General features: G+C 43.1%; 1 protein-coding gene across 1 annotated transcript; it reads right to left on the bottom strand.

The window, feature by feature from the left end:
- Positions 1–1,658: 1,658 nt before the first annotated feature.
- KLHL42 (kelch like family member 42) lies at positions 1,659–21,674 on the bottom strand (the record flags this gene model as incomplete). Its single annotated transcript, XM_048824290.2, is given in 4 exon segments — positions 1,659–6,928; positions 8,709–8,902; positions 20,444–21,437; positions 21,440–21,674. Coding segments are annotated over 4 exon segments (1,875 nt in total), but the record flags the coding sequence as incomplete, so codon positions are not given.
- Positions 21,675–22,148: the final 474 nt, after the last annotated feature.

The raw sequence follows: 22,148 nt of genomic DNA on the forward strand, positions 1-22,148 counted from the left end.
AAGCCCTGCCTGTAGATGGCAGCACTTTCCTCACCCCTGAAGCTCCACGGGAACTGCAATACAGTATCATACTGTATCACATGTATCTAACATTCCTAAACTGGGGACTTCTTTAAAGAACAGCCAGCACTGAAAGTAAGGTACATTTAAACAACCCCCCAAATTAAATTATAAAAATTCTACAATTTAAAATGTGAACATTTTGAAATGACAATAATCCCCAGGAATATTAAGTGTTGCCACTCTATATCTCAATAGTCTCCTCACTAAACTCTCCACCCCTTCAAAACACTAAGGATTCTACTACCTTTACATTGAGTAACACCGCAATCTGTAAATAGCCCAGCTGAGTTCAACAGGGCTATTTGTGGACTGAGGTCCTACTCAACATGGGTCAAGGTGGCAAAATCTGGCTCTAAAAGACAGTTTTCCATGACAAGGCCAACAAAAGCAATGTGGAATTGGTAGACTAGGACATTTTAAAAAATGACTTGTCAAAAAAGTTAGGAAAGTTTGTATAGAGTGAACAGGGAAAAAAAAATAAAACCCATTTTTTCTTCATTTTATCCAATTCCCCAAATCCATAAATCCCTATCTGGGGATCAGATATGACATGTAGAGTTATTAGGGGGTAGCAAGTGGAGGAGGAAAAGGGAAAGGAAGAGGAAATATAAAGATCAGTTTTATAATGGAAAGTTAATTTCAACTTTAACCATGGAGCACCTATCAACACTCCCTAATATGTCTAGCTCTTCTTTACAAAGAGCTTGAACAAGAAAGAGAGTGCACAGATCAGCTTCAGCAGGAAGAGTTGATAAGCATCAAATACATACTGCACAGAAGGGGGCAGGCAGTTCTGAGTCCACAGAAGGATGAGTCCTGCATCAGAAATCGGACCTTGGCAATGATTTGGAGGCTGAGGACAGGAAAGAGCTCAGCTCTGAGCACTGGCATGCAGTGGAAGTGAGGCATTTGGGCCTCAGAGGGGGGAAGGAAGGGAGCAACTGCACTACAATAGAAACACCTTCCCCTCCAGTTTTGTGTCAGTTAAGATGGTACATGGTCTGTTGTTCTAAATGAGAACACCAGAATAGTAAGCGTAACTGAGGAGGGTGGGAGATCCAGAGGAGAAAGAGAGAGATGGGTTTGTGTGTGTGTATGAACAATATAGGATCACTGGACCCAGAATGACTGGTTAGGCTCTTTTCACATTCTAGCACGGTTGGAAGTGAAGGGTCCATTTTATTAATTGAAAAATATTACTTTATTACAGTGCATCTGTCATCTCTAGGCACAGTGACAAATTTTTCACACACATTGAAACAGTCACAAGTTGCAACTAAAAAAAGGGAGTGCAGAGTTAGAAGAGCTCACATGTCCTTACACTAGTGAACCTTGGCGAAGTCTGTGAGCTCTGACAAACTACAAGGAGCTGAGTGCCCTCATCTGCCACTGGAGAGCATGGGACTTGAGGGCACTCAGCATCCTGCAGAACTGGACCTTCCAAAAGGCCACAGTGCCTATTCTGCAAGCAACAAACGGAATAGTTTCAGTTGAGTTGAGCTTTTTTGATAGGCAGAGTTCACATTTAAGAAATTCTGTGTGTGTAATAGTTCTAGCTACAGTAAAAAAACAAAGCATATTAAAAAATGCTGAAATTCTTATGGCATCCTTAATACAGTACTTGTTTATTGGTAATGTCAACACCATCAGGAAAAAAACAAAACACACGCACCACGATGCATTAAGGTACCAATTTTAAAGGTGGTGAAAGAACAGTCTCACAAAGGCCAGACTCCTTTTCTAACATCTTCTCCCCCTTTTGGATAAGAAACATAATTTGCACTGAAACAGGCACCGAGCATATCAGAGAGAAAACATACAATATGTACAGAATGTCAACATTAATTAGAATATCAGGGGGAAATGTTTGAACTCTCCCTACCTTAAGGTTTGTGTTTTGTTTCTAAAACTTACTGTGGGTGTTGGGAGCCACCCTTTGGTCATCCTTGTAAGTGCAAAATCAATAAAATCTAGGACAGACACTCAAGCAGCTATCAAGAATTCCTTTCTGAAGGCAGTAACCTTATGAACTCACCACACCAATCTTTACCCTTAAAGAGCTGCCCCAGATCATACCACTACCTACTTCATGTATCTGCCTACCAGGGAAGGTAGGGAGGATTCATCACTGTTTGTGAAGCTTCTGAATATGTAGAGTGCTGAGTGTTATTGCATGCTATGTCTTCTGTTCTCTTTTGTGCCCCTGACAAGGACCAATTTTCTCACAGCATCTGAATAACTGTTGTGTCATTTCTCACTAAAATGAGGATTTGATAAAAGCAACATTTGCTGCTATGCAGCCTTCTCCTCTACTAAGAGTCCAAAGTCAGAGAAATAAAAATGCTCTACCGGGGCTACATACTGCTCCACTGTTTCATCCTGGTTATTGGTAAGAACAGCACAGTGTGAACGGCAGATGGTCAATTTGTAAAGGCTGATAAATTGGTATAATGTAATTTTAGCAAAACAGGCGGGACAATGGATGTAGCAAGGCAAAAACTTCAAAGAAGGGAAAATACAGACATGGAAGGTCAACTGGCAAGGCAGGGAGGGAAAGCTATGGAAATTGGCCAGGGAGATTATGTAGAAAACAAGCTTAAATATCATCCAAATCTTATTTCACATTGAAACCACAGACCATACCTTGAAAGGCAGAAACTATAGGTGTGATTATCTTTCTTTGCCTTCGTCTCAGTGATCTTTACACTGTCTTCTGTTGTATCGTCAGTTTTTACTATCTAGTAGAACTGGCCCATTAAGCAAGGACAGTGCCCATGAGGGAATAGGAAAGCTTGATGCCTGGGTACACAACCCTGAATAACCTAGACATGAAGGGCAAGAAGAGATACTGAGGATGGATGGCTAAAGCATGAAAGGCAGGTGGGGCAGGGGAACTGAGATAAGCTAGAGCTGATTATGTGAAGAAAAGAAAAAGAACCACTCTGTAAATAAAAGAAAAGTTGACAAATGGAAAGACAATTCTGTTAAGAGATACAGAGACTGTAAACACTTCTGAAGATAACTAATCTAGAGCAAGGTGGGATTCCTAGCTGCCTTCTGTCCTAACACCTCCCACAAGACAGTTTCAATAATGAAATAAATAATAAAAGCACGTATGTAGTTCTTTACATGTTCAAAGTGTTTAATCAATTAAACTTCAACACCCCGGTGGGTTAGATATTACTATCCATAGTCTGCAATTGGGGAAAACAGACACAAAGGAGCTAAGTAACCTGTCCAAGGCCACACAGTAAGTGAGGGGCAGAGCGGGGATTAAGACTCATGAATTCCCAGTCCTGTGCTCAATTAAGTAGACCACACGGCCTCTCATTTTAGTATATTTATATAGCTGCCATTCAATGGAAGTTTAATTGTCCCTTAAATTAAGACTGTTTTACCCACCAAGGGAGGTAACAGAACGTCTTGCATCCCTCAACAACATTTCCATTGACTGACTAAGAAGCAGTTTGTTGATGAGCTATGAAAAGAGCCCCTCTGCCAGTCTGCCTTGCCTAGAAGGGCAGTAGCTGCTAAATGATACCGTATGTGGAAAATTAAAGCAACGGAAAGAAAAGGAGACTGGAATGGGACAGTCATTAGGATTTCTTCTCTGAGGTGTGGAGGGCCACACACCACGAGTTCCTCCCTGAAAGGAAAAATGGTTTTTGCAATGGTTATTTCAGCCCCGTTCAATAAGGTCCCACATGGCATTATCACAGCACTGCCCAGCCATTTGATCTGACGAGAACTGGGAGTTGCGGGGGTGGTGCCTGCGGACGGTCAACATCAGCAAAATGCCTCACGGCCTGCAATCAGATTACCGCATGCGGTCCACGGATCCCAGGTTGCCCGCCACTGCGTTAAAGCCTGTGCCAATTCAGATGTATTTGTAGTAGAGATGCCAATGTCCGCATACTCCCCAAAATCCATCAGTCATCTACTGTCTCAGCTACCATTTCCATCTAACTCACCGCTGTTGGCTCACCAGACCTTGAAAATAGTCATCTGATCACAGAGCACTGAAAGTAGGCCCTGCAGAGAGAGATTTTCTTCATTTGGTATAAAAGAATAATAAAGTTGACTGTACATTAACCCAATATAGTAGGAGGCCACCGTGAAAGGAACAGTCACTCCCAAGAAACAAAACAAAGCTCTTAAAACCCTAGCTTGGGTTGGAAATCATTGGATTAATGGACACCAGATTTGAAAGTTGTCATTCAGAGATATTACTCTGGGCAGGGGGTGAATCTGGAAGCGATAGCTCTTCACAAACAATTTAGCACATAAGTCACTGAGCCACAGAATGCAGACTGACTGTCTCCGCAGTGAAGAGATCTCCAATGTATTGTTCTGATGGTGATCAGGGGTGCCTTTGGGAGATGCTAGGGGGGAAAAAAATCTAGTACTGCAGAGAACTGAAGGCAAACAAATCATCAAATAATGTGTGTAAGGGCAAGCTGTCGTGGAGTAATGGCCTCCTGCTCATGTCTACCCTTAGACACAAACTACGTGGTTTGAAAATATAAAACCGGGATTTTATTCAACGATTCCATTCCAGTCACCTTATTTCTACCCTGGAGTAGATGGGATTGCTTAGCCTGCTTGTGCTGGTGTAACAGAGGCAGCTGCTCTTTGTGTGTCACATTTTCAAAACCATGGCCACTCACGTGTTTGTGCATCCAGTTGGACTGCGGGCACTACCCTGATTGCGTACACCTCCTGATTGCTGTAGTCAAACTTGTGCCGGCAGTTCATCTTTTGTGGGCATAAAGCCTGCAGGCACATATTCTCTCCACCCAAAAAAGAGGCTTCTCTGTTGACTGAACCACTGCAAGGGATAAGCTTGAATTCTCCATCTTCCCCTGTCATTGAACACACAAGGATCAGTGGCCCAGTTCTGGAACTAGCAGCATCTGTGGTGTGTGAGAAAGCTCTGGCATGGGCTCTGCAGATGCCTAGTAGGATCCCTAAAGGAAGCTAGGTCTCCCCTAAGGCAAGAGCCTGTCATGTGTAAGACTTTCATGATTGTCCAATCTCTTCCCTTTGCCTGGGGAGGAGTTGTGAACACCACCCAAGCAGACAGACTGAACAGGCTCCTCAGAACTTGTCAACTAGTGAGAGAAGAGGATCCAATTGGACTAAAAATCCTCCTACGCAATTTGAGAGGGGCTGTGAGGAGAGAAAGGGAACCCCCTTTCCCAAAAGTGACTCTTCCCAAATCCCCCAAATTAACACCTATGAAAAGTCAGAGGTCCAGGTCTCATGTCTGCTTGCCCCTTCTTTATGGGGCAGAAAAGGGATTACCATAGACCACAGGCTAGAGTAACCCATATAACACCATCTGGTGGGAAGGTAAAGGACCAGGATTCACATAGAGCTGCTCAGGTGACAGTTCATTTACATGAGTTCACCTCTCCTCACCACACCTCTGAGCTGCCCTGCACTCCTTTTGTACATGGGGCTGACCAACCCCAGGATGGAGCCAGCCTGCTTAGCCTTCTGGGGCTCATGTGCATTCTACTGCCACGTAACCTGACCCCCCAGTTCGTTCCCTTGTTTCTACAATTTAATCTTAATGGCTGAGTATTTGGAGAAGCTAACTGAACAAATCAAAAATAAATTTCAAAATCACTTCTCCAGCTAAGCAGATGTTCCCCATTTTGAGTTTAGAGCCCCCTGATCGGTGCTTTTTTTTTTAAATGTAGGGAGTAGTTCAATGTCTGTCACCAACTTACATTAAAAGAACATCCAACACCCAGAAGAGCTCTTTTAAATCTTTGTGCAAATGTGCCCAGTGACTATGTGGGTGTTTCATAAGAAACCATAGGGAGATTTCAAATCCCCAAAGGCCATTTATGCCTTTTGAAAATCTCCCACACACCATTACTGCAGAAAAGATAAAAATATTAAGGTACAAATCATCTCATACTTTGTGTATCTAGCAGGATATTGCCAGACCAAAACCCATATTTAAAAATAATTCCTTATCTTTGATACTTCTCTTAGTTTATTAAAACAGAAATAATTTTGAAAGGCTATTTTCCTTTTTACCATGTATCCTGCTTTTTTTATCTTTTGAATTTCATTAAAATGGGGCTGTAAAACCAGACTGATCAGTTTCACTTTATGATACCTATAACAGGTACCAACACAGTGCTGTTGTATCTGGATTGCACACACTGCTTGGCATCATTTAAACTGAAGGCAACAACAAAAAGTAGTTGAAATTTTCAAAAATCCTGAAAATCTCTCTATTAATATTGAGTTTTGTAACCTTTTTTCTTTTTTTTCTTTTTTTAAAACAGAACCAATATTTTATGCATCGGCTATGTGACCATGTCCCATTCAGAAATGAAAATAATTTATTTTTTCCAAAAAGGACTCATGAAGTGAAAGGGGGGAAAATGGGGTAATTACACTTCTATCATATTGGGCAAATATACAGAGCAGACCAACATGTTTTGTCCAAAGGCCGGAAAGCGTCTCAGTGACTCCCAACTGTCTGAAAAAATATTATACTTAAGAAAAATCCGGTGTTCCAAGCTTGTAGATGGCGTAATATCTCTGCTCATTATATAGATCCCATCATTATGGAGAGTACAAGTCAAGTTGAGACCTGATTTGGACGTGTTCTCCTTGAGGTAGAGCCATTCTCTGGTAGCAATATTGTAAGACTGCACTGTTAACATGTCCTCACTTTGGCTGGATTTTTGGTTAGGTCCCAGTTCATGAATACAACCCCCTACCAGGTAGATGGTTTCCTCGACAGAGAGCATCTGCTGTTTGCGAATGTGGACATCACACAGCTCAAAGTTGGTCCAGCAGTCAGAGATGGGACAGTACTGCAAAATGTTCATATTCCTGTCTGAAAAAAAGGAGAGATGTTTATGCAAAAACCCAAACACATCAGTAGAGGACTATCATATGTCAATCAGACAATCTGTAATACTATCTGTTGTTCACACTGGTTCTAAATAATCAATGTGTCTTCCAACCCTGCTTGTCATGTGTTCTCTTATTTACAAGGAAGTGTTAGATTGACAATCTTTTCCTTTTTCAGACTGGAGTCTCTGATCACTTTTTTCTTTTGCGGAGGGTAAGATTTAAAACACTTTTGGCACACTGATTACATGATCCAAGTGGTATGAAGGGAGCTGGGGGCTTAGTTGAATAATTCCTACGTGTTAGCTTGTGTGTTTCTTTTTAATCGTTGATCACTGACTGATACTTGAAAATTGCTCCACTTCCCCCTGCAGAAGATATTCTCAGATCTCAGCCAATGCATCCTGTAACTGGGGGGAAGGGAGGGAAAGCAGAAAACTCCATGAAGTCCCCTAGACCTTACCATGCAGTTTAATTTACTTGTAAAGCACCGAGACATTACAGTGAATGGTGCTGTGGAAAACTATAATGTGGACAAATAGAGAAGAGCTAAGTATATTTGTTTTCCTCCACAGTTCTAATAGAAACGACAACAAGGGAGTCCTTGTGGCACCATAGAGGCTAACAAATTTATTTGGGCATAAGCTTTTGTGGGCTAAAACCCACTTCATCAGATGCATGGAGTGGAAAATACAGTAGAGGTATAAATACACAACATATAAAAAGATGGGAGTTGCCTTCCCAAGGGGGGGGTCAGTGCTAATGAGCCAATTGAATTAAGGTGGAAGCGGGCTATCAAAACCAGACTCCAATGAGAAACTGCAGAACTGGAATTAATTTGCAAACTGGACACCATCTAATTAGGCCTGCATAAAGATCGGGAGTGGATGGGTCACTACAAAAAATAATTTTCCCCCTGCTGATACTCACACCTTCTTGTCAACTGTTTGAAATGGGCCACCTTGATTACACTGAACTCATTAGCACTACAAAAGTGATTTTTCCTCCCTTCTTGTCAACTGTTGACTTGACTCCCTGTTTTTCCTGATACAGACTAACAGTTCTAATAGAGTAGATGCAACCAGTGTTTCCTTTTTATTTCTTCCCCATCCATGCACCACAGTCACTGATCACGTCAGCAGGAATGCACACAGCTCTGCTTTTGTCATTACAAGGTACAGAAACACTGCACCGCAATGGGAGACTAGAGCAGTGACGGAAGAAAGCAGGTTTCTATTTAACTGTATCACATAAAAACGATGGCTATTTCTGTTTATTTTCTTGTCAGAGCAATAGAAACACCAGCTTGTAACAGTTAAAAGGTGAACTGAAGTGCTTTTATTTTATTTTTTAAATGAAAAAGCTTGTTTGCGATCTTAGATCGCTAAGAGAATACATTACAATAAGGAAGCTATTTTAAAAGAAAACAAAAGGTTTTAGCTGCTGAGACCTTTGTTTCATCTGCAACCACTAAACCCCTAAAAAGGAGAAGACTGATTTGCATGTCTTGAAGTGTTTTAGGATTTGCAGAGGTGCCGAGCATATGTAATTCCTTTAGAAGCCAGGCCACTTTAACTACAGGCACCCTGGTTTGTAATTTTTGGCTGTCAATTATTTTCTATCCAAGTGTTTACTCTTAGGTTATTTTCAGTATTTATTTTTAGAGCTTTCCACTTCATCTTTAAAGGCAGATTAAATTTTGGTCTTGAACAAATTGGTTGCGGTCTTTAAAAACAATAGGGTTTAAAAGAAATGTGTCTTACCTCTTGTAGTATATCCCCCAACAACATAAATTTTGCCCTTGCATTCACAAGCTGAGAATTCTGCAAGAGGGTTTGGCATAGATGCCACAAAATTCCACCAGTCGTGCTCTGGACTGTAACACTCCACATTGGAAAGGGACTGACCACCAATGGCATAGAGCTTCCCATTTACAGCCAAAAGCTTAAAATTGGACCTAGAAGACACAGATTGGAGTAATGAAATAGCTAGCATGAGAAAGAAAAAACAAAGGAAGGAAAGGACATTATTTTTATGAAGGTTCCAAGATATCATCATCACTTATACCATCAGCCAGTATATTATAGTGTAAACTGTTTTGTCTGTGTCCAAAATAGATTGTAAGCTCATTGGGAGAGGAACTGTGTCCTTTATATTTGTAGACGGTTGAGCACACTGAGGACACATAGGGAAAAATAATAATGATGAGCTTTTTTAACATTTTATACTTAGATTTCAAATCAATACAGTTTAAATGTAGCTATTCAGCAGAGTAATCTGTTCTAGCTGTGTTGTGTTTTATGTGTGCGTATTCTGTTATGAAGCACACATACACACCCCTTATTCCAGTCACAGTTCCTGGAGTTTCATGCAAAAGCAGATTAATACCTGAAATTGAGCACTGTCCCTGGTCTGTGATAGTGTCTCAATAGGTGTTTATTTTACTACAGGGTGAATGACACCCTGCAGAAGACGAAGATGAATATCTCCTCTCTATATTTCTCTCTTTACTTTCACCACCACAATCACCCTGAAAGTAACACATTTTGGTATTCTTCCCATCAGTCAAGGGCTAGATATTTTCACACCTTCTTCTGAAACCACAGATTAACACAGGATGCTGAGCTCAATATACCAATAATCTGTTTTTGGGGTAACAGTTTCAAAGTTCTATGTTTTCCCCTCCCAATTTAATCCACTGTGTCCTGTATATTTCACAGGCTGCAAAGGGAAACTTTCCAGTGATTGCGGTATCACTTTGCAACTTGTGCCTCTAAAAAAAAAAAAGCATGGAGAAACATTCCAAAGACCAGAAAAAAGGGGAGATAGGAAGACACATAAAAACTGAAGCAAAGGAGCAAGATGGGAAAGAGATCCAGAATGGGATCAATGGATAATAAAATTGCTCCTTCAGCACAACTTGTTCTGAGCCAGATCCAGCAAATTTTACTCAGGCAATTCTCCTAATAAATTCAATGGGTGAAATTTATCTCTGTGCACTGGACCAGCATAAGGCCAATGCAATATCCCATTCAAGCCTGTAAAGGCTTTAGTGGTGCATTAGCTATGTGCTGTCCTGTACACCGAAAGGCGAGTTCCACTCAGTGTGAGCATGAGGTTAATACAAGCCTGTAAGAATCCTGCCTAAGTAGATATGCATGGTTTTGTCTGAACAAAATGAATGCTGTCTGGCAGCAGACTGCCCTGCAATTTTTTGTATTAAATATATTTGGGGAAGTGAAAGGGGGGGAGGAAGGAAGTCTCCTTCTAGGTAGGATCATTTTGTTCTTGTAATCCTGAGACTGCTCTGGAAACTAAAATGCTTCTCTGAAAGAATTATTTGCTTTTGATTCTGTTTGTGCTGTCGTTTATTATTAAGTCACTCTGCACGTCTCAAGTCTACAGTCATTATGTTTTCCAGTTTAAAGAATCTGGACTTAAGTGGCAATAATGGGTATGAAATGAGAGCAATTACTTGCAAAAACATTCGAGTTTCAAAGAGGAGTACCTATTTTAAAAGCTATAGCAGGAAGAAAAAGAATAGACACACATATGCACTACTGGAGTTCCATATCTGAGGAACTGTAGGTTGACTATAAGTACATTTTAGAAATTAAGCATATCCTTTAAAATTACTAAAATGTTTGCAAGTCTACAATGTGTTTGTCTGTGTGTTATAGAGGGGCAGGAGCAGAGCTCTGGTCTTATAAAATTAATTAACTTGGGCATATACAATGTCTTTCACCTGACGGCCACAAGGCACTTTGCAAAGTTGGGTATTAACACCATTTTTCAGATGAAGAAAGCTAAGATACAGAGAAGACAAATGAATAATCCAAGGTCACGGGGTCATAATGGAATAGAACTCATGTCTTCTTAGTCAGACTTAGCTGCTCTAATCACAAGAAAATGTGGCCCCTTGCTGCTTTAGTTGTAGGGAGATCATTAATATCACATTTGTCTGATGGCATCTGTATAACTGGAGGCCTTGTTGCAAATCTAGGGAAGGTTACTTTGTGAATGACGTATGGCACAACCTTCAACTCCTATTAGCCTAGAAGGGGTTCCCGTCATATATTAATGTTAAAGTGTTCAGATTACATATCTGATTTCAGCATTGGTTAACATGATGTTCAGAGCATACCCCTCAAATACGGGAAATCTACCTACAGCACTAACTAAAATATTTATTTTACTCACAGGCACTGACCATACTTTGTCAACGCTTGGACCCTAACTTAATAGAGAGATTGCCTTGAACAACCACTTGCCTTTGTGCGCCAATTACAGCAATTGCTTTTATGGAAAACTAACGTTAGGAAAGTATTTAATGCCTTTTTAATCTTTTTTTAATGTGCTTCAGCAGCTAGAAACAAGGAAAGCAAGCACCATACAACAAACCACCTTCCCATAACCACTAGCCAGTGTTCCATGGACCACTGTTTGGGAACCACTGAGTTCAGTATTGGGTCAAATCCATTCCTGATGTAACTCCACTGACTTCAAAGGAGTTACACCAGGAATCATACCTTTCAAATGCCCCTCATTTGGATGTCACACATTTTAATTCCAAGGTTCCACACAAATTTGTTGCCTCCTTATTTTTATAGCTGAAAACTATTTACATCAGCGATAGAGACTCATGAAAGTGTGATTACAGGAGAGGCATTTACGCTACAGGAATAAATCCCACTGCATTTTAGGTTTCCTGCATGAGTACAGTATATCTCCATTTATGCCCAAAATCCTCTTGTCCAATCCCTTCTTTGCCCCCCATGTCTCTCATGCTGGGGGACAAGGAAAGGATTTGGCTAATACAGAGGTTTGGGTAATAGAGCAGAGACCTCCCCCCCCCCCCCGACAGGACTGGGAGGAGGACGAGCCCTCAGCTGTGGGGGAGGCCACCCTGATGCTGAATGGCCCTCTGTGGTCTTGCTGTGATGGGAACGATTGAGCAGGTCCATGATAGTGGAGCTGCAGAGGGCTTCCTGCACTACCAGTGACACCCAATCTCTGCAGGAACAAGGAAGGTTGTGGTCTAAGTGGGACAGAGCAGAATCCTGGTGACGGTCTCTGCTACACCCCGCACCTGCAGGAATCAGGTGTCACCGGCCCTCCTGCAGCACAGGAAACCCCCAGCCAGGACTGTGAGGAAGAGTAGGACAAGCCCGCAGCTGAAGGGGAGGCAATCCTGATACTGAATAGCTCTTACCCTCTTGATTATCCAAACAAAATCCATGTCCCCCATGACATTCGGATGACTGAAAGTACACTGTAGTTTGTTTCTACCTTTCATTTTGGATCTTTCTCATGTATTGCATCCTCCATTGGAGCCTTGGCACAGCAAGAGATATGCCTGGGATGAATCTGGCCTAAAGGCTTTTAAAGTGGAAGTGTTTGCAGTAATTCCCGACACACAGGAACTGGGAGTGAGGGGATGGAAGTGGGGAAGAGGAGATCTCTTCAGGAAGCAGCCTGAACGTCTCCTAATCCTCTATGATTTCACCAGGAGCAGCTCTTGTCTCCCTGTGGAAGCCCTGCAGGTGGCAGCAGCTCAGGTACAGCATCTGCATGCTCCCAGGCTGTTGTTTACAAGGGCCTTCCAACCCTGGGATATTATCTACCAGAAAAAAACACAACACATCACTCATTTTGGAGCAAAATAACAATTACAAATGTAGTCCAGGATGGCTCAGAAGGCAGGGATTCTAAGGGCATAATATTTAGTAAATTTCATTTGGCAGTGTCACTAAGTAAAACAAAAGGGACAAGGACTCTGTTTATCACTACATAATCCCTAAAGTTCCTTGTTATCTCCCTCTCTCTTTCAGAGGTAGTGGTTTTTCTCTCTAACTCCACTGGGCCCCAAGAGCATGACTTACCATGAGAAGTTACTTCCTCATAACCAGGGATCCTAGTTTTCTGTCATAAAAAAGCCAAAATTCTCTGATACCCCCCCATCCACATTTTTCTGTGATTAAACAGAAACAATGAATTTTAGTTTCCCTAGCCACCATATATATACTTATCAGTTGAACACAATGTTTTATTGATACACAGTAGAACCTCAGTTATCCGAGCCTCCAGTGTCTGCTCTCAGTATTAACCGAGCCACTAGCTGCCTGGGGCTGACAGGAACAGAGCTTGGGCAGTCAGCTCCTCCCCCATCTTAAAATAAGGGATAGAAAGCTCTTTGCCAGTTCTCCTGATAATCTGATTTTTTGATTATCCAATCCGGCCCCGGTCCCAATTAGATTGGATAAACGGGGTTCCACTGGAAATTTAAAACACATTCAAAAACCAACCACAAGAGGAGGAGGTTGTTCACACTGAATAAGTGACACTGATACTTTCAGTAAAATTTAATTCATGTATGTTTTTATTGTTTCACAAAATGTAAAAACTAAAAATTGTCTGAAAAAATGCAAATTCCATGTTTTTCTGTGGCAAATGGTTTTCTAGGATCCCCGCTCATAACACTCAAGCCAGTTCTATAGAGATGATGTTGAACAACGTAACTACAGAGGTAGCAAGTATGATCTAGTGAACAGGGCCCCGCACTAGACTGGCATTCAAGAGACTGGGTTAAACTCAGCCACAAACTTCCCGCATGACACTTAGCAAGCCACTTAACCTGCCCTGTGCATCAGTTCTCATCTGTAAAATGGGGATAACACTGCTCTACCACACACAGATTTTTATCTTCTCAACACCTATTACTGATTGTGAGGCACTTTGATACTGTGGTGATGAGACACTTAAGTAGCTGGCTAGATCACAGCTATAAACTGGACTGGAATTACAATAATCTTTAGGACCTCATTATAAAATCCAGGACATTTTTAAGGGCAGGGCAATCCTTTTATTAGTAGCCACTCAGCACAATGAATTAACTTACTCCTCAACTCACTTCTTTTGGCCATGAAGTATTTCAGCTCACTTGGGACCAAATGCAGGGCACATCAAAAAGTCAATCAGAGTCAAACCACCAACTTCAATGGGTTCAGGAACCCTGCCTCAGTGTATGCAACATTGATCCATGGAGTATTATAGTACCAATTGATCCAAGCTCCCGTCAACAGAAGAACATGTGACTGCCCTTCCTTGGAAGCATGCTGAGCAAATGGCCTGTTTATTTGACTAAGACTCCACACACTACCCCGAGGGGGATTCTGCATCATTGCACATATACAGAATTCATGTCCCCTGCAGATTTCTTTGCTTCCCTGCAGAAAAATGACTTCTGACAGAAAAGCTCAGGGAAGCTGCAAGAGCGGTCATGCGCCCCTCCCCAGCGGCACAGGCAGGTTGGCTTGGAGCAGCCTGTAGAAACATAAATCACCACCGGGAGGGCAGGCTGGGCAGTCATACGAAAGAAAGAGAAGGAGAGACATTCTATCCCTTTCGCTCGCTACTGCAGCATGCTTGGCGTGATGGGGCAGGGCTTCAGGGTGTTTCTGAGGAGACAGGCGTGGAGCAGACTCTGTCCCCCCAGGCACAGCAGAATGTAGCAGCCTGCCTGCTTAGTGAATTTTTCCCATTGTCTTTGTGAATTCCTCAGGAGTATAAAACAGGTGTAAAAGTTTTAAGGCTCCTTTACATTGCCAGAGGGGAATAAGGGACAGTTTGGCCTTATAAATGTTTATGGTGCTTTTGTGTTTAGAACTGGTCTAAATTTTTGGACTGAAAAAATTTCCTATCATCAAAATGTATCCATGAACTGTTTGCTACTAACATTTCTGGAGATGGTCAGCAGCCATTACAAATTGTGAGTTTGATTCCCCAGCCCTCACTTTCTCTTCACTTTCTCTTGCCTATGATGTAACACTGAGCATATGGCTGCATATATTTGTTGACTAATAACTAGAAATCAAGGGTCATCCCTACCTACATTACTATTAAGCAAGGGGGTTTGGGGATTTCCTCCAATGCTCCCCACTTCCATTCTCCACCCACTGTAGTGTAGTTTAAATAAATTACTGAAATAACTGAAACCAGAGTGACTACATTGTGTTATTTTGACAAATAAAATATGCAGAATTTTAAAATATTGTGCACAGAATTTAACTTTTTGGTGCTCAATTTTTAATTTTTTTGCACAGAATTCCCCCAGGAGTAACACACTAAAATATAATGTACAAATGAACCATACTCTTATTGCAGCATCTCTCTATGTAGCATAAATGTCATGAAGTTCTAGGACTGATTTGGCTGAGGCAGTGTCTGCACGTTTGTTATACAGTCCTCCATTTAGAGATGGGACCGTTCAACTGCTATTCCATTCTGACGCATGGCACACATCTTCAGACGTGATTAAAAAGACAAGTGTATAGGGGATGTTGTAAAGTACATGAGACTTCAATACCACAAGCCCGATCTACTCTATGCAGGCATTAAACACCGCAGGGCATGTTTTGTAAAAACAGACCTTTGAAAGAGTCCCCTTGGCAACAATTCCCCGCTCTCCATGACTGTTTGGTCAGAGTGTTGCATGTTCACTGGCTGCCACTATATACCCAAGAGGCAGAAGCACTTCTGTAGAATTGTCTCAGGTTGTTGAGAATCCAGGATCTCAAGAGAATAGAGACGACTGCAGGGATTATGATCTGCAGGATTACTCGTCATCAGTTCCTGGGGTGAAACTCTCCACAGCTAGCAGCAAGACATCGTCAGGGAAGGGCCCACATGTTGAGAGTCCTATGATGTGGTCTTAGTTTGCATGGCAAACACACTATTTTCAGCAGTGCCCCTGCCAGATTTCAATGCAGAAGTTGGATGATGCATAGTGAATGAGACAGGGCCCTCTGGAATAGGAAGAATGGTCTTTGGTTTAAGAACTTGATGACACCTTGGAGAGCTGGGATTTATTCCTGCTTCTGCCACAGATTTCTTTTGTGATTTTGATCAAGTCACTTAAATCTACGTACTCCAGTTCCACATTTGTAAAATAAGGATAATAATACTCCCCATTACTCACAGGGTTATTGTAAGGATAATGTCTCTGATGCTTCATTCATTAATGCTTATAAAATGCTAAAATTCTCTGGCAATAAATCCCATAAAAAAGTCAAGCAAGCAAGCTACAAAGAGAGAAGAGTCAGGCTTTCAAAAGCTTGCCTGCTTGATTCATAACTAGGATGGGAGTTTTTGAGGCGGGAGAGTGGATTCATTGTTGGGCCTTTTATGTTGTAATACTTGTACTTTCTTGTATGTTTCATTGATATAAGATGTCCATGTGTTTGCTTATATTTTATGGTGCCAAAGGCCAATCAATCAATGCATTCACATTAGAGTAGGATTGCTTCTGCAGAATCTGATAAGAGAATAGAGCTAAGATTTTTTTTTTTGTTTTTAAAGGTGCCTAAAGTTAGGTGCCTAAATCCATTCTTAGGCACCTAAATAAGTGGCCTGAAGTCACAGGGCATGTCTACGCTACCCGCCAGATCGGCAGGCGGCGATCGATCCAGAGGGGGTTGATTTATAGCGTCTGGTCTAGACACGATAAAGCGACCCCCAAGCACTCTCCCGTCGACTCCTGTACTCCACTGCCACGAGAGGCGCAGCAGAGTCGATGGCGGAGTGGCAGCAGTTGACTTATCGTAGTGAAGACACTGCAGTGAGTAGGTCTAAGTACGTCGACTTCAGCTACGTTATTCACATAGCTGAAGTTGCATAACTTAGATCGATCCCCCCTCAGTGTAGATCAGGGCACCGAGTGCTGGGCACTTTTGAAAGCAAGGCCACTTACTGAGGAGCCTAAAGATGGGTTTAGGACCCTAACTTTAAGCACTCTTTTTAAAAAAAAAAATCTACATTTTTATCCAGTGTCATTTCTCTCATGGAGTGAAAAAAAGAAAAATGATGTTAACACAATATTAAGATATCACCATTTCTTTTAAAGTCTCAAGAAATGCATGCTTTAGAGTCCCTACAGCAATACTGACTTAGGCATGTTGCACATCCTTTATAGTTTGTGATATACATTAAACAAGAGTAAATTACAAGTAAACTCTGACTATGCACATGACTCAGGGACATCTGAAACTTTATCATAATATCAATTTCACAAACTAATTTGGGATAACCCAAAATTTAGACAATCAGATTGTCAGGTTTACCTGTATTATCTTATACAACAAACAAGGAAAATGGGAAGAGAAAAATACACTACATATATGCAACATGTCCAACTTGCTGCTGCTGCACGAACCTTTAATTTTGCATTTCCTGACTTTTTAAACATTTTAATTTGCACAGGCTTAATATTTCTGCACTTAGGCATTTTAAAGATGAAAAAGAAAGAAGAAAGAATATACAGCACCAATGCATGTTTGTCAGAAGCAAATTTGCTTCTTGTAAATACTCAGAAGACTAGGGATCAACGTCTCTCTAGGTCACGAGGATAAGGGGTTAGTCTTGGGATTAGTTCCCCACTCAAAGAGGCAGAGGAAAGAGGAAAAAGGGATGCCTGCAGGGCCTGATCCATGCAGTGATCCTGGAATTAGGGGTGCTGCTGCCCCCCCGGCCTGATGTAGTAATAACAAACACCATATACATGGTTTCCATGATCAGCACCCCCACTATAAAAATTGTCCCCGCACCCCTGGATCCACATAAGCATGAATGTTATATCCAGCAAGATACTAAATGCCTTCAACTCCCACAGACTCTCTCTAGTCAGGGGAGAGGTATCAGCACTTGTGGATGATTTCAAACTTCTAAGATGACCCTTTTCAGTCAGGGGCACATAGCTCAAAAAATCTGTGTTCAAGTTACCATGCATTATTTCTACAGCACCATGGATGTATATAGCAATTTAAGGATAATACATACATTAAATCATTTCAGATACAATGAATTAAAAAAGGGTGGCAGGGGAGGAGAGCTGGTCAGGAGTGGGAAGGTGCAGGTGAAAAAACACAAAAGATCTTGTTTTGAAAAGCATACACTTGTTATGCAGCAGAAGCATAGGATGTAGTAAATCACTCCTGTCACGCTCATCTTACAACTAAAGGCTCCAGTCCTGCAATTTGATCAATGTAGGATCCATGCTCAGGTATTGACTTCAATGAGACACTGCATGGGTTGACCCTTATGCCTATGCAGAATTCCACTGAAGTCAAGTGTTTTGCACATTCACAGAAGTCTACCTGCAAAGATGAGAATGCAGAATCAGGGCCTATTAAAATCTTCTAGTTTTCAAAAACTCAATGAGGACTATTTACATGCCAAATTTTAAGAGATCAGCTGTTTTTGCTGTAACTGTTTTGTTTTTTAAAAAGACGAATGTTGAGAATGTATGTATTCAATAAATATATTCAGTTTTATAATAAGAATTTAAAAAAGAAAACCCAAACTTCCTTAGTTTTGTCTAGTCTTGCAGCTTTAACAACTTGTAAAATAGTGTAATTGCATAATTCTATTGATAATGCTTTGAAGCATGCACCAGCTGGAAACATATACAAGCTGTAAAACGTTTACCTTTTTTCTAATTGTCATTATCAATTACTTTATGAAAAAAATCAATAAAAAACTAATCCCAAAAAATACTGAGTTACATGGTTTCAGAGTAGAAGCCGTGTTAGTCTGTATCTGCAAAAAGAAAAGGAATACTTGTGGCACCTTAGAGACTAACAAATTTATTTGAGCATAAGCTTTCGTGGGCTACAGCCCACTTCATCAGATGGATAGAATGGAACATATAGTAAGATTGTATGTATGTGCATGCGTATATATGCACACACACATATATATATACATACAGAGAATATGAAAGGGTGGAGTAAGAGGCTAAATTCTTAAAACTACAATACCCACCTGCTGAAGTGAAAAAACAGATTGACAAAGCTAGAAGAGTACCCTGAAGTCACCTACTACAGGACAGGCCCAACAAAGAAAATAACAGAACGCCACTGTCACCTTCAGCCCCCAACTAAAACCTCTCCAGCGCATCATCAAAGATCTACAACCTATACTGAAAAATGATCCCTCACTCTCTCAGATCTTGGTAGACAGACCAGTCCTCGCTTACCGACAGACCCCCAACCTGAAGCAAATACTCTCCAGCAACCACACACCAAAACCTCTAACCCAGGAACCTATCCTTGCAACAAAGTCCGATGCCAACTCTGTCCACATATTTATTCAAGTGACACCATCATGGGACCTAATCACATTAGCCACGCCATCAGGGGCTCGTTCACCTGCACATCTACCAATGTGATATATGCCATCATGTGCCAGCAATGCCCCTCTGCCCTGTACATTGGGCAAACCGGACAGTCTCTATGCAAAAGAATAAATGGACACAAATCTGACATCAGGAATCATAACATTTGAAAAACAGGTAAGAGAACTCTTCAACCTCTCTGGCCACTTAGTAACAGATTTAAAGGCGGCAATTTTGCAATAGAAAAGCTTCAAAAATGGACTCCAATGAGAAACTGCTGAGCTTGAATTAATATGCAAACTAGATACCATTAACTTGGGTTTGATTAGAGACTGGGAGTGGCTGGGTCATTACACATATTGAATCTATTTCCCCACGTTAAGTAACCTCACATCTTCTTGTCAACTGTCTAAATGGGCCACCTTGATTATCACTACAAAAGTTTTTCTCTCCTGCTGATAATAGCTCATTTTAATTAATTAGCCTCTTACTCCACCTTTTCATGTTCTCTGTATGCATATGTATCTATATCTGTATCTTCTTACTATATGTTCCATTCTGTGCATCCAATGAAGTGGGCTGTAGCCCACGAAAGCTTATGCTCAAATAAATAATTTTGTTAGTCTCTGAGGTGCCACAAGTATTCCTGTTCTTTCTGAGTTACATGGGCCACTTCCACTGACAATTATAATACAATTATACTACAAAAGCTACTTCATCAGCTTTTAAAAACAATATAAGAAGCAGGAAGAGGGGGTTGATGATGGAAGGAATCAATTTCTGGGAAAACAAATTTTCCCCAGGTATACTAAATGATAAGCTCTCTGGGGCAGGGACCGGTTTTATAGCATGCGCATACAGTGCCTAGCACAACGTCTAACTACCGCGATACAAATAATACTCTGTTTGGTGGATTTGGACTCTGACGTTCTGCACTCCATACATGCATGCCATTGATGCCAATGGGATTTCTATGTGTGTAAGAAGTCCAGATTACTGAGCCAAAAGGCGCCATGCAGAGTCTGGGAGAAGACTTTTACCTTCATTATTTTACCAAGAATTTCTGTTTTAAACAAAGACAGATATTTGGAGACTCCAAAGCCTACTGGACCCTAGAGGCCTGATTCATCACCCCTCTGCTCCTTGGGTACTGTCATTAACACCAGCAAAAAGGAAGAGAAGGGAAGAGTCAAGCACTGCTTAACACTGATGGAGTTAACTCCACAAGGAGCAGGGCAGTGGTGAATCAGGCCCTGCACCTTGTGTAGGTGTTGATGAGACTCACACTCAATAGGATATATCTTGGTAATGCACCATGTGGGGGTTTACCTCTTTTGGTTCATTGAAGCCATCTGACTCCATTCATTTATGCAGGGGTTATAACAGTGGGCAGCCGATATCTCTTGACTGGTGATCCTATAGCCCCCGATGACAAACAGGTAGTTGTCCAGCATCGCCGACCCGTAGCCTCGGACGTTCACGAGATCCAGGGGCAGGTTGTTGGCCAAGGGCAGCCACCTCTGGGCCACCTCATCATACCTCAGCATAGACCAAGGGGCTTGCTCTTGCAGGTGGCGGCGCGGGGCCAGGCCCAGAGAGGAGGCACCCACAAAGTCTCCGATAGCCAGGAGGGTGGCGGTGCCCTTCATCCGCCTCTCCATCAGCTGCTGCCGGAGGGCGCTGGGCAGGAGCAGGTGGGGGCGGGCCTCAGGTCTCCGCAGCACCTGATGGTAATGGGCAGCCATGAAGTCCAGGCAGGCGTCCTGCAGGTCCTGGAGGCCATAGACCTGGGCCAGGCGGTGCAGCTCCAGGCAGTTGCCCAGCCTCACCTGGGAGAGGAGCAGGCGCAGCAGCGGGGTGACCTGCAGGTAGGAGGCGGCCTCGATCAGCTCCTCCAGCAGAGGGGGCTCCTGCTCGCCGCCCTCCTCCTGCTCCAGCCGGGCCAGGCACGAGGTGTTGATGAAGTCCAGCACCAGCTCCAGCCCCAGGGCGCTGAGCCCCCCGCGCAGCTGCTGCTCCTCCTGCCCCTGCCCTGCCTCCCGCATGCCCGAGCGGAACAGGGCGCGGAAATAGTCGCTCTGCTCGATCAGCTTCCTCTTGCAGACCGGGTAGCACCTGTCCCCCAGCCGGATCCGCACCACCTCCTCCTCGTCCTCCTCGTCCCCCTCCCCGTCCGCCCCAGCCCCAGCCCCAGCCCCAGCCCCAGCCGGCTCCGCGCGGGACATGGCCCCGCTCCGGCTCCTTCCTCGCCCGCTGCCGGGTTGGGTGGGGAGCGCACGCCGGGAGACGCAGCCGCGGCGGGGGCGGGGGACGCAGCCAGCGTCGGGGCTGGTTCCTCTGGCGGCGGCCCGGGCCCCGGCCCCAGCCTGCAGCGCGCAGCCCTAAAAAGGCAACGTCGGAGCGCGCGGGCTGGGCTGTGCCTCAGGCCGGAGCCCGCGTCTCTAGGCACCAGCAGCCGCAGCCTCCCGGCCCGGGGGGGAAACAGAGATTTAAAACGCTCCTCCGGTTTGTGCGCCTGGCTGGGCCCCCCTCCCGCTTCTCCAGCCCGGGCCGCAGGGGGCCAAGGTCAGCCCTGAGCAGTGCCCCTCCCGGGTGTAAGGAGCTCCGCAGCACGGAATGGGTCTGAGAGGCTTTTAACCCTGCCTTAAGAGCCATTTAAAATGCGGGAGTTTCTGGTCCAACAGCCTCTGCTCTTCCTCCCTCTAGAAAGGGGACCTGGCTGCTCTCACGCGATAAGGCGCCTATCCAAAGCCGCTGGTTAACGGAGCTGATGGAAGAAGAGAAGGGTGGACTTGTAGTTAAGGCACCATACTGCAACTTGGGCCAGCTGGGTGTAATTCGTAGCAGTGCCCCAGCCTTCCTGTTTCATCCTGGGGATAGTAGTCCATTTCCCCCACTCTGTGGCTGTCTTGGCTATATTGATTGTAAGCTCTTTGGGGCAGGGACTGTCTCTTAGCTGTGTTGTTTGTATGGTGCCTAGGACAGTGGGCCCCTGATCTTTGTTGAGGCAGTGACAGCATCCACCCTTATACAC

Source organism: Caretta caretta, chromosome 1 (assembly GCF_965140235.1).
Source record: "Caretta caretta isolate rCarCar2 chromosome 1, rCarCar1.hap1, whole genome shotgun sequence".
Lineage (NCBI taxonomy): Eukaryota > Metazoa > Chordata > Testudines > Cheloniidae > Caretta > Caretta caretta.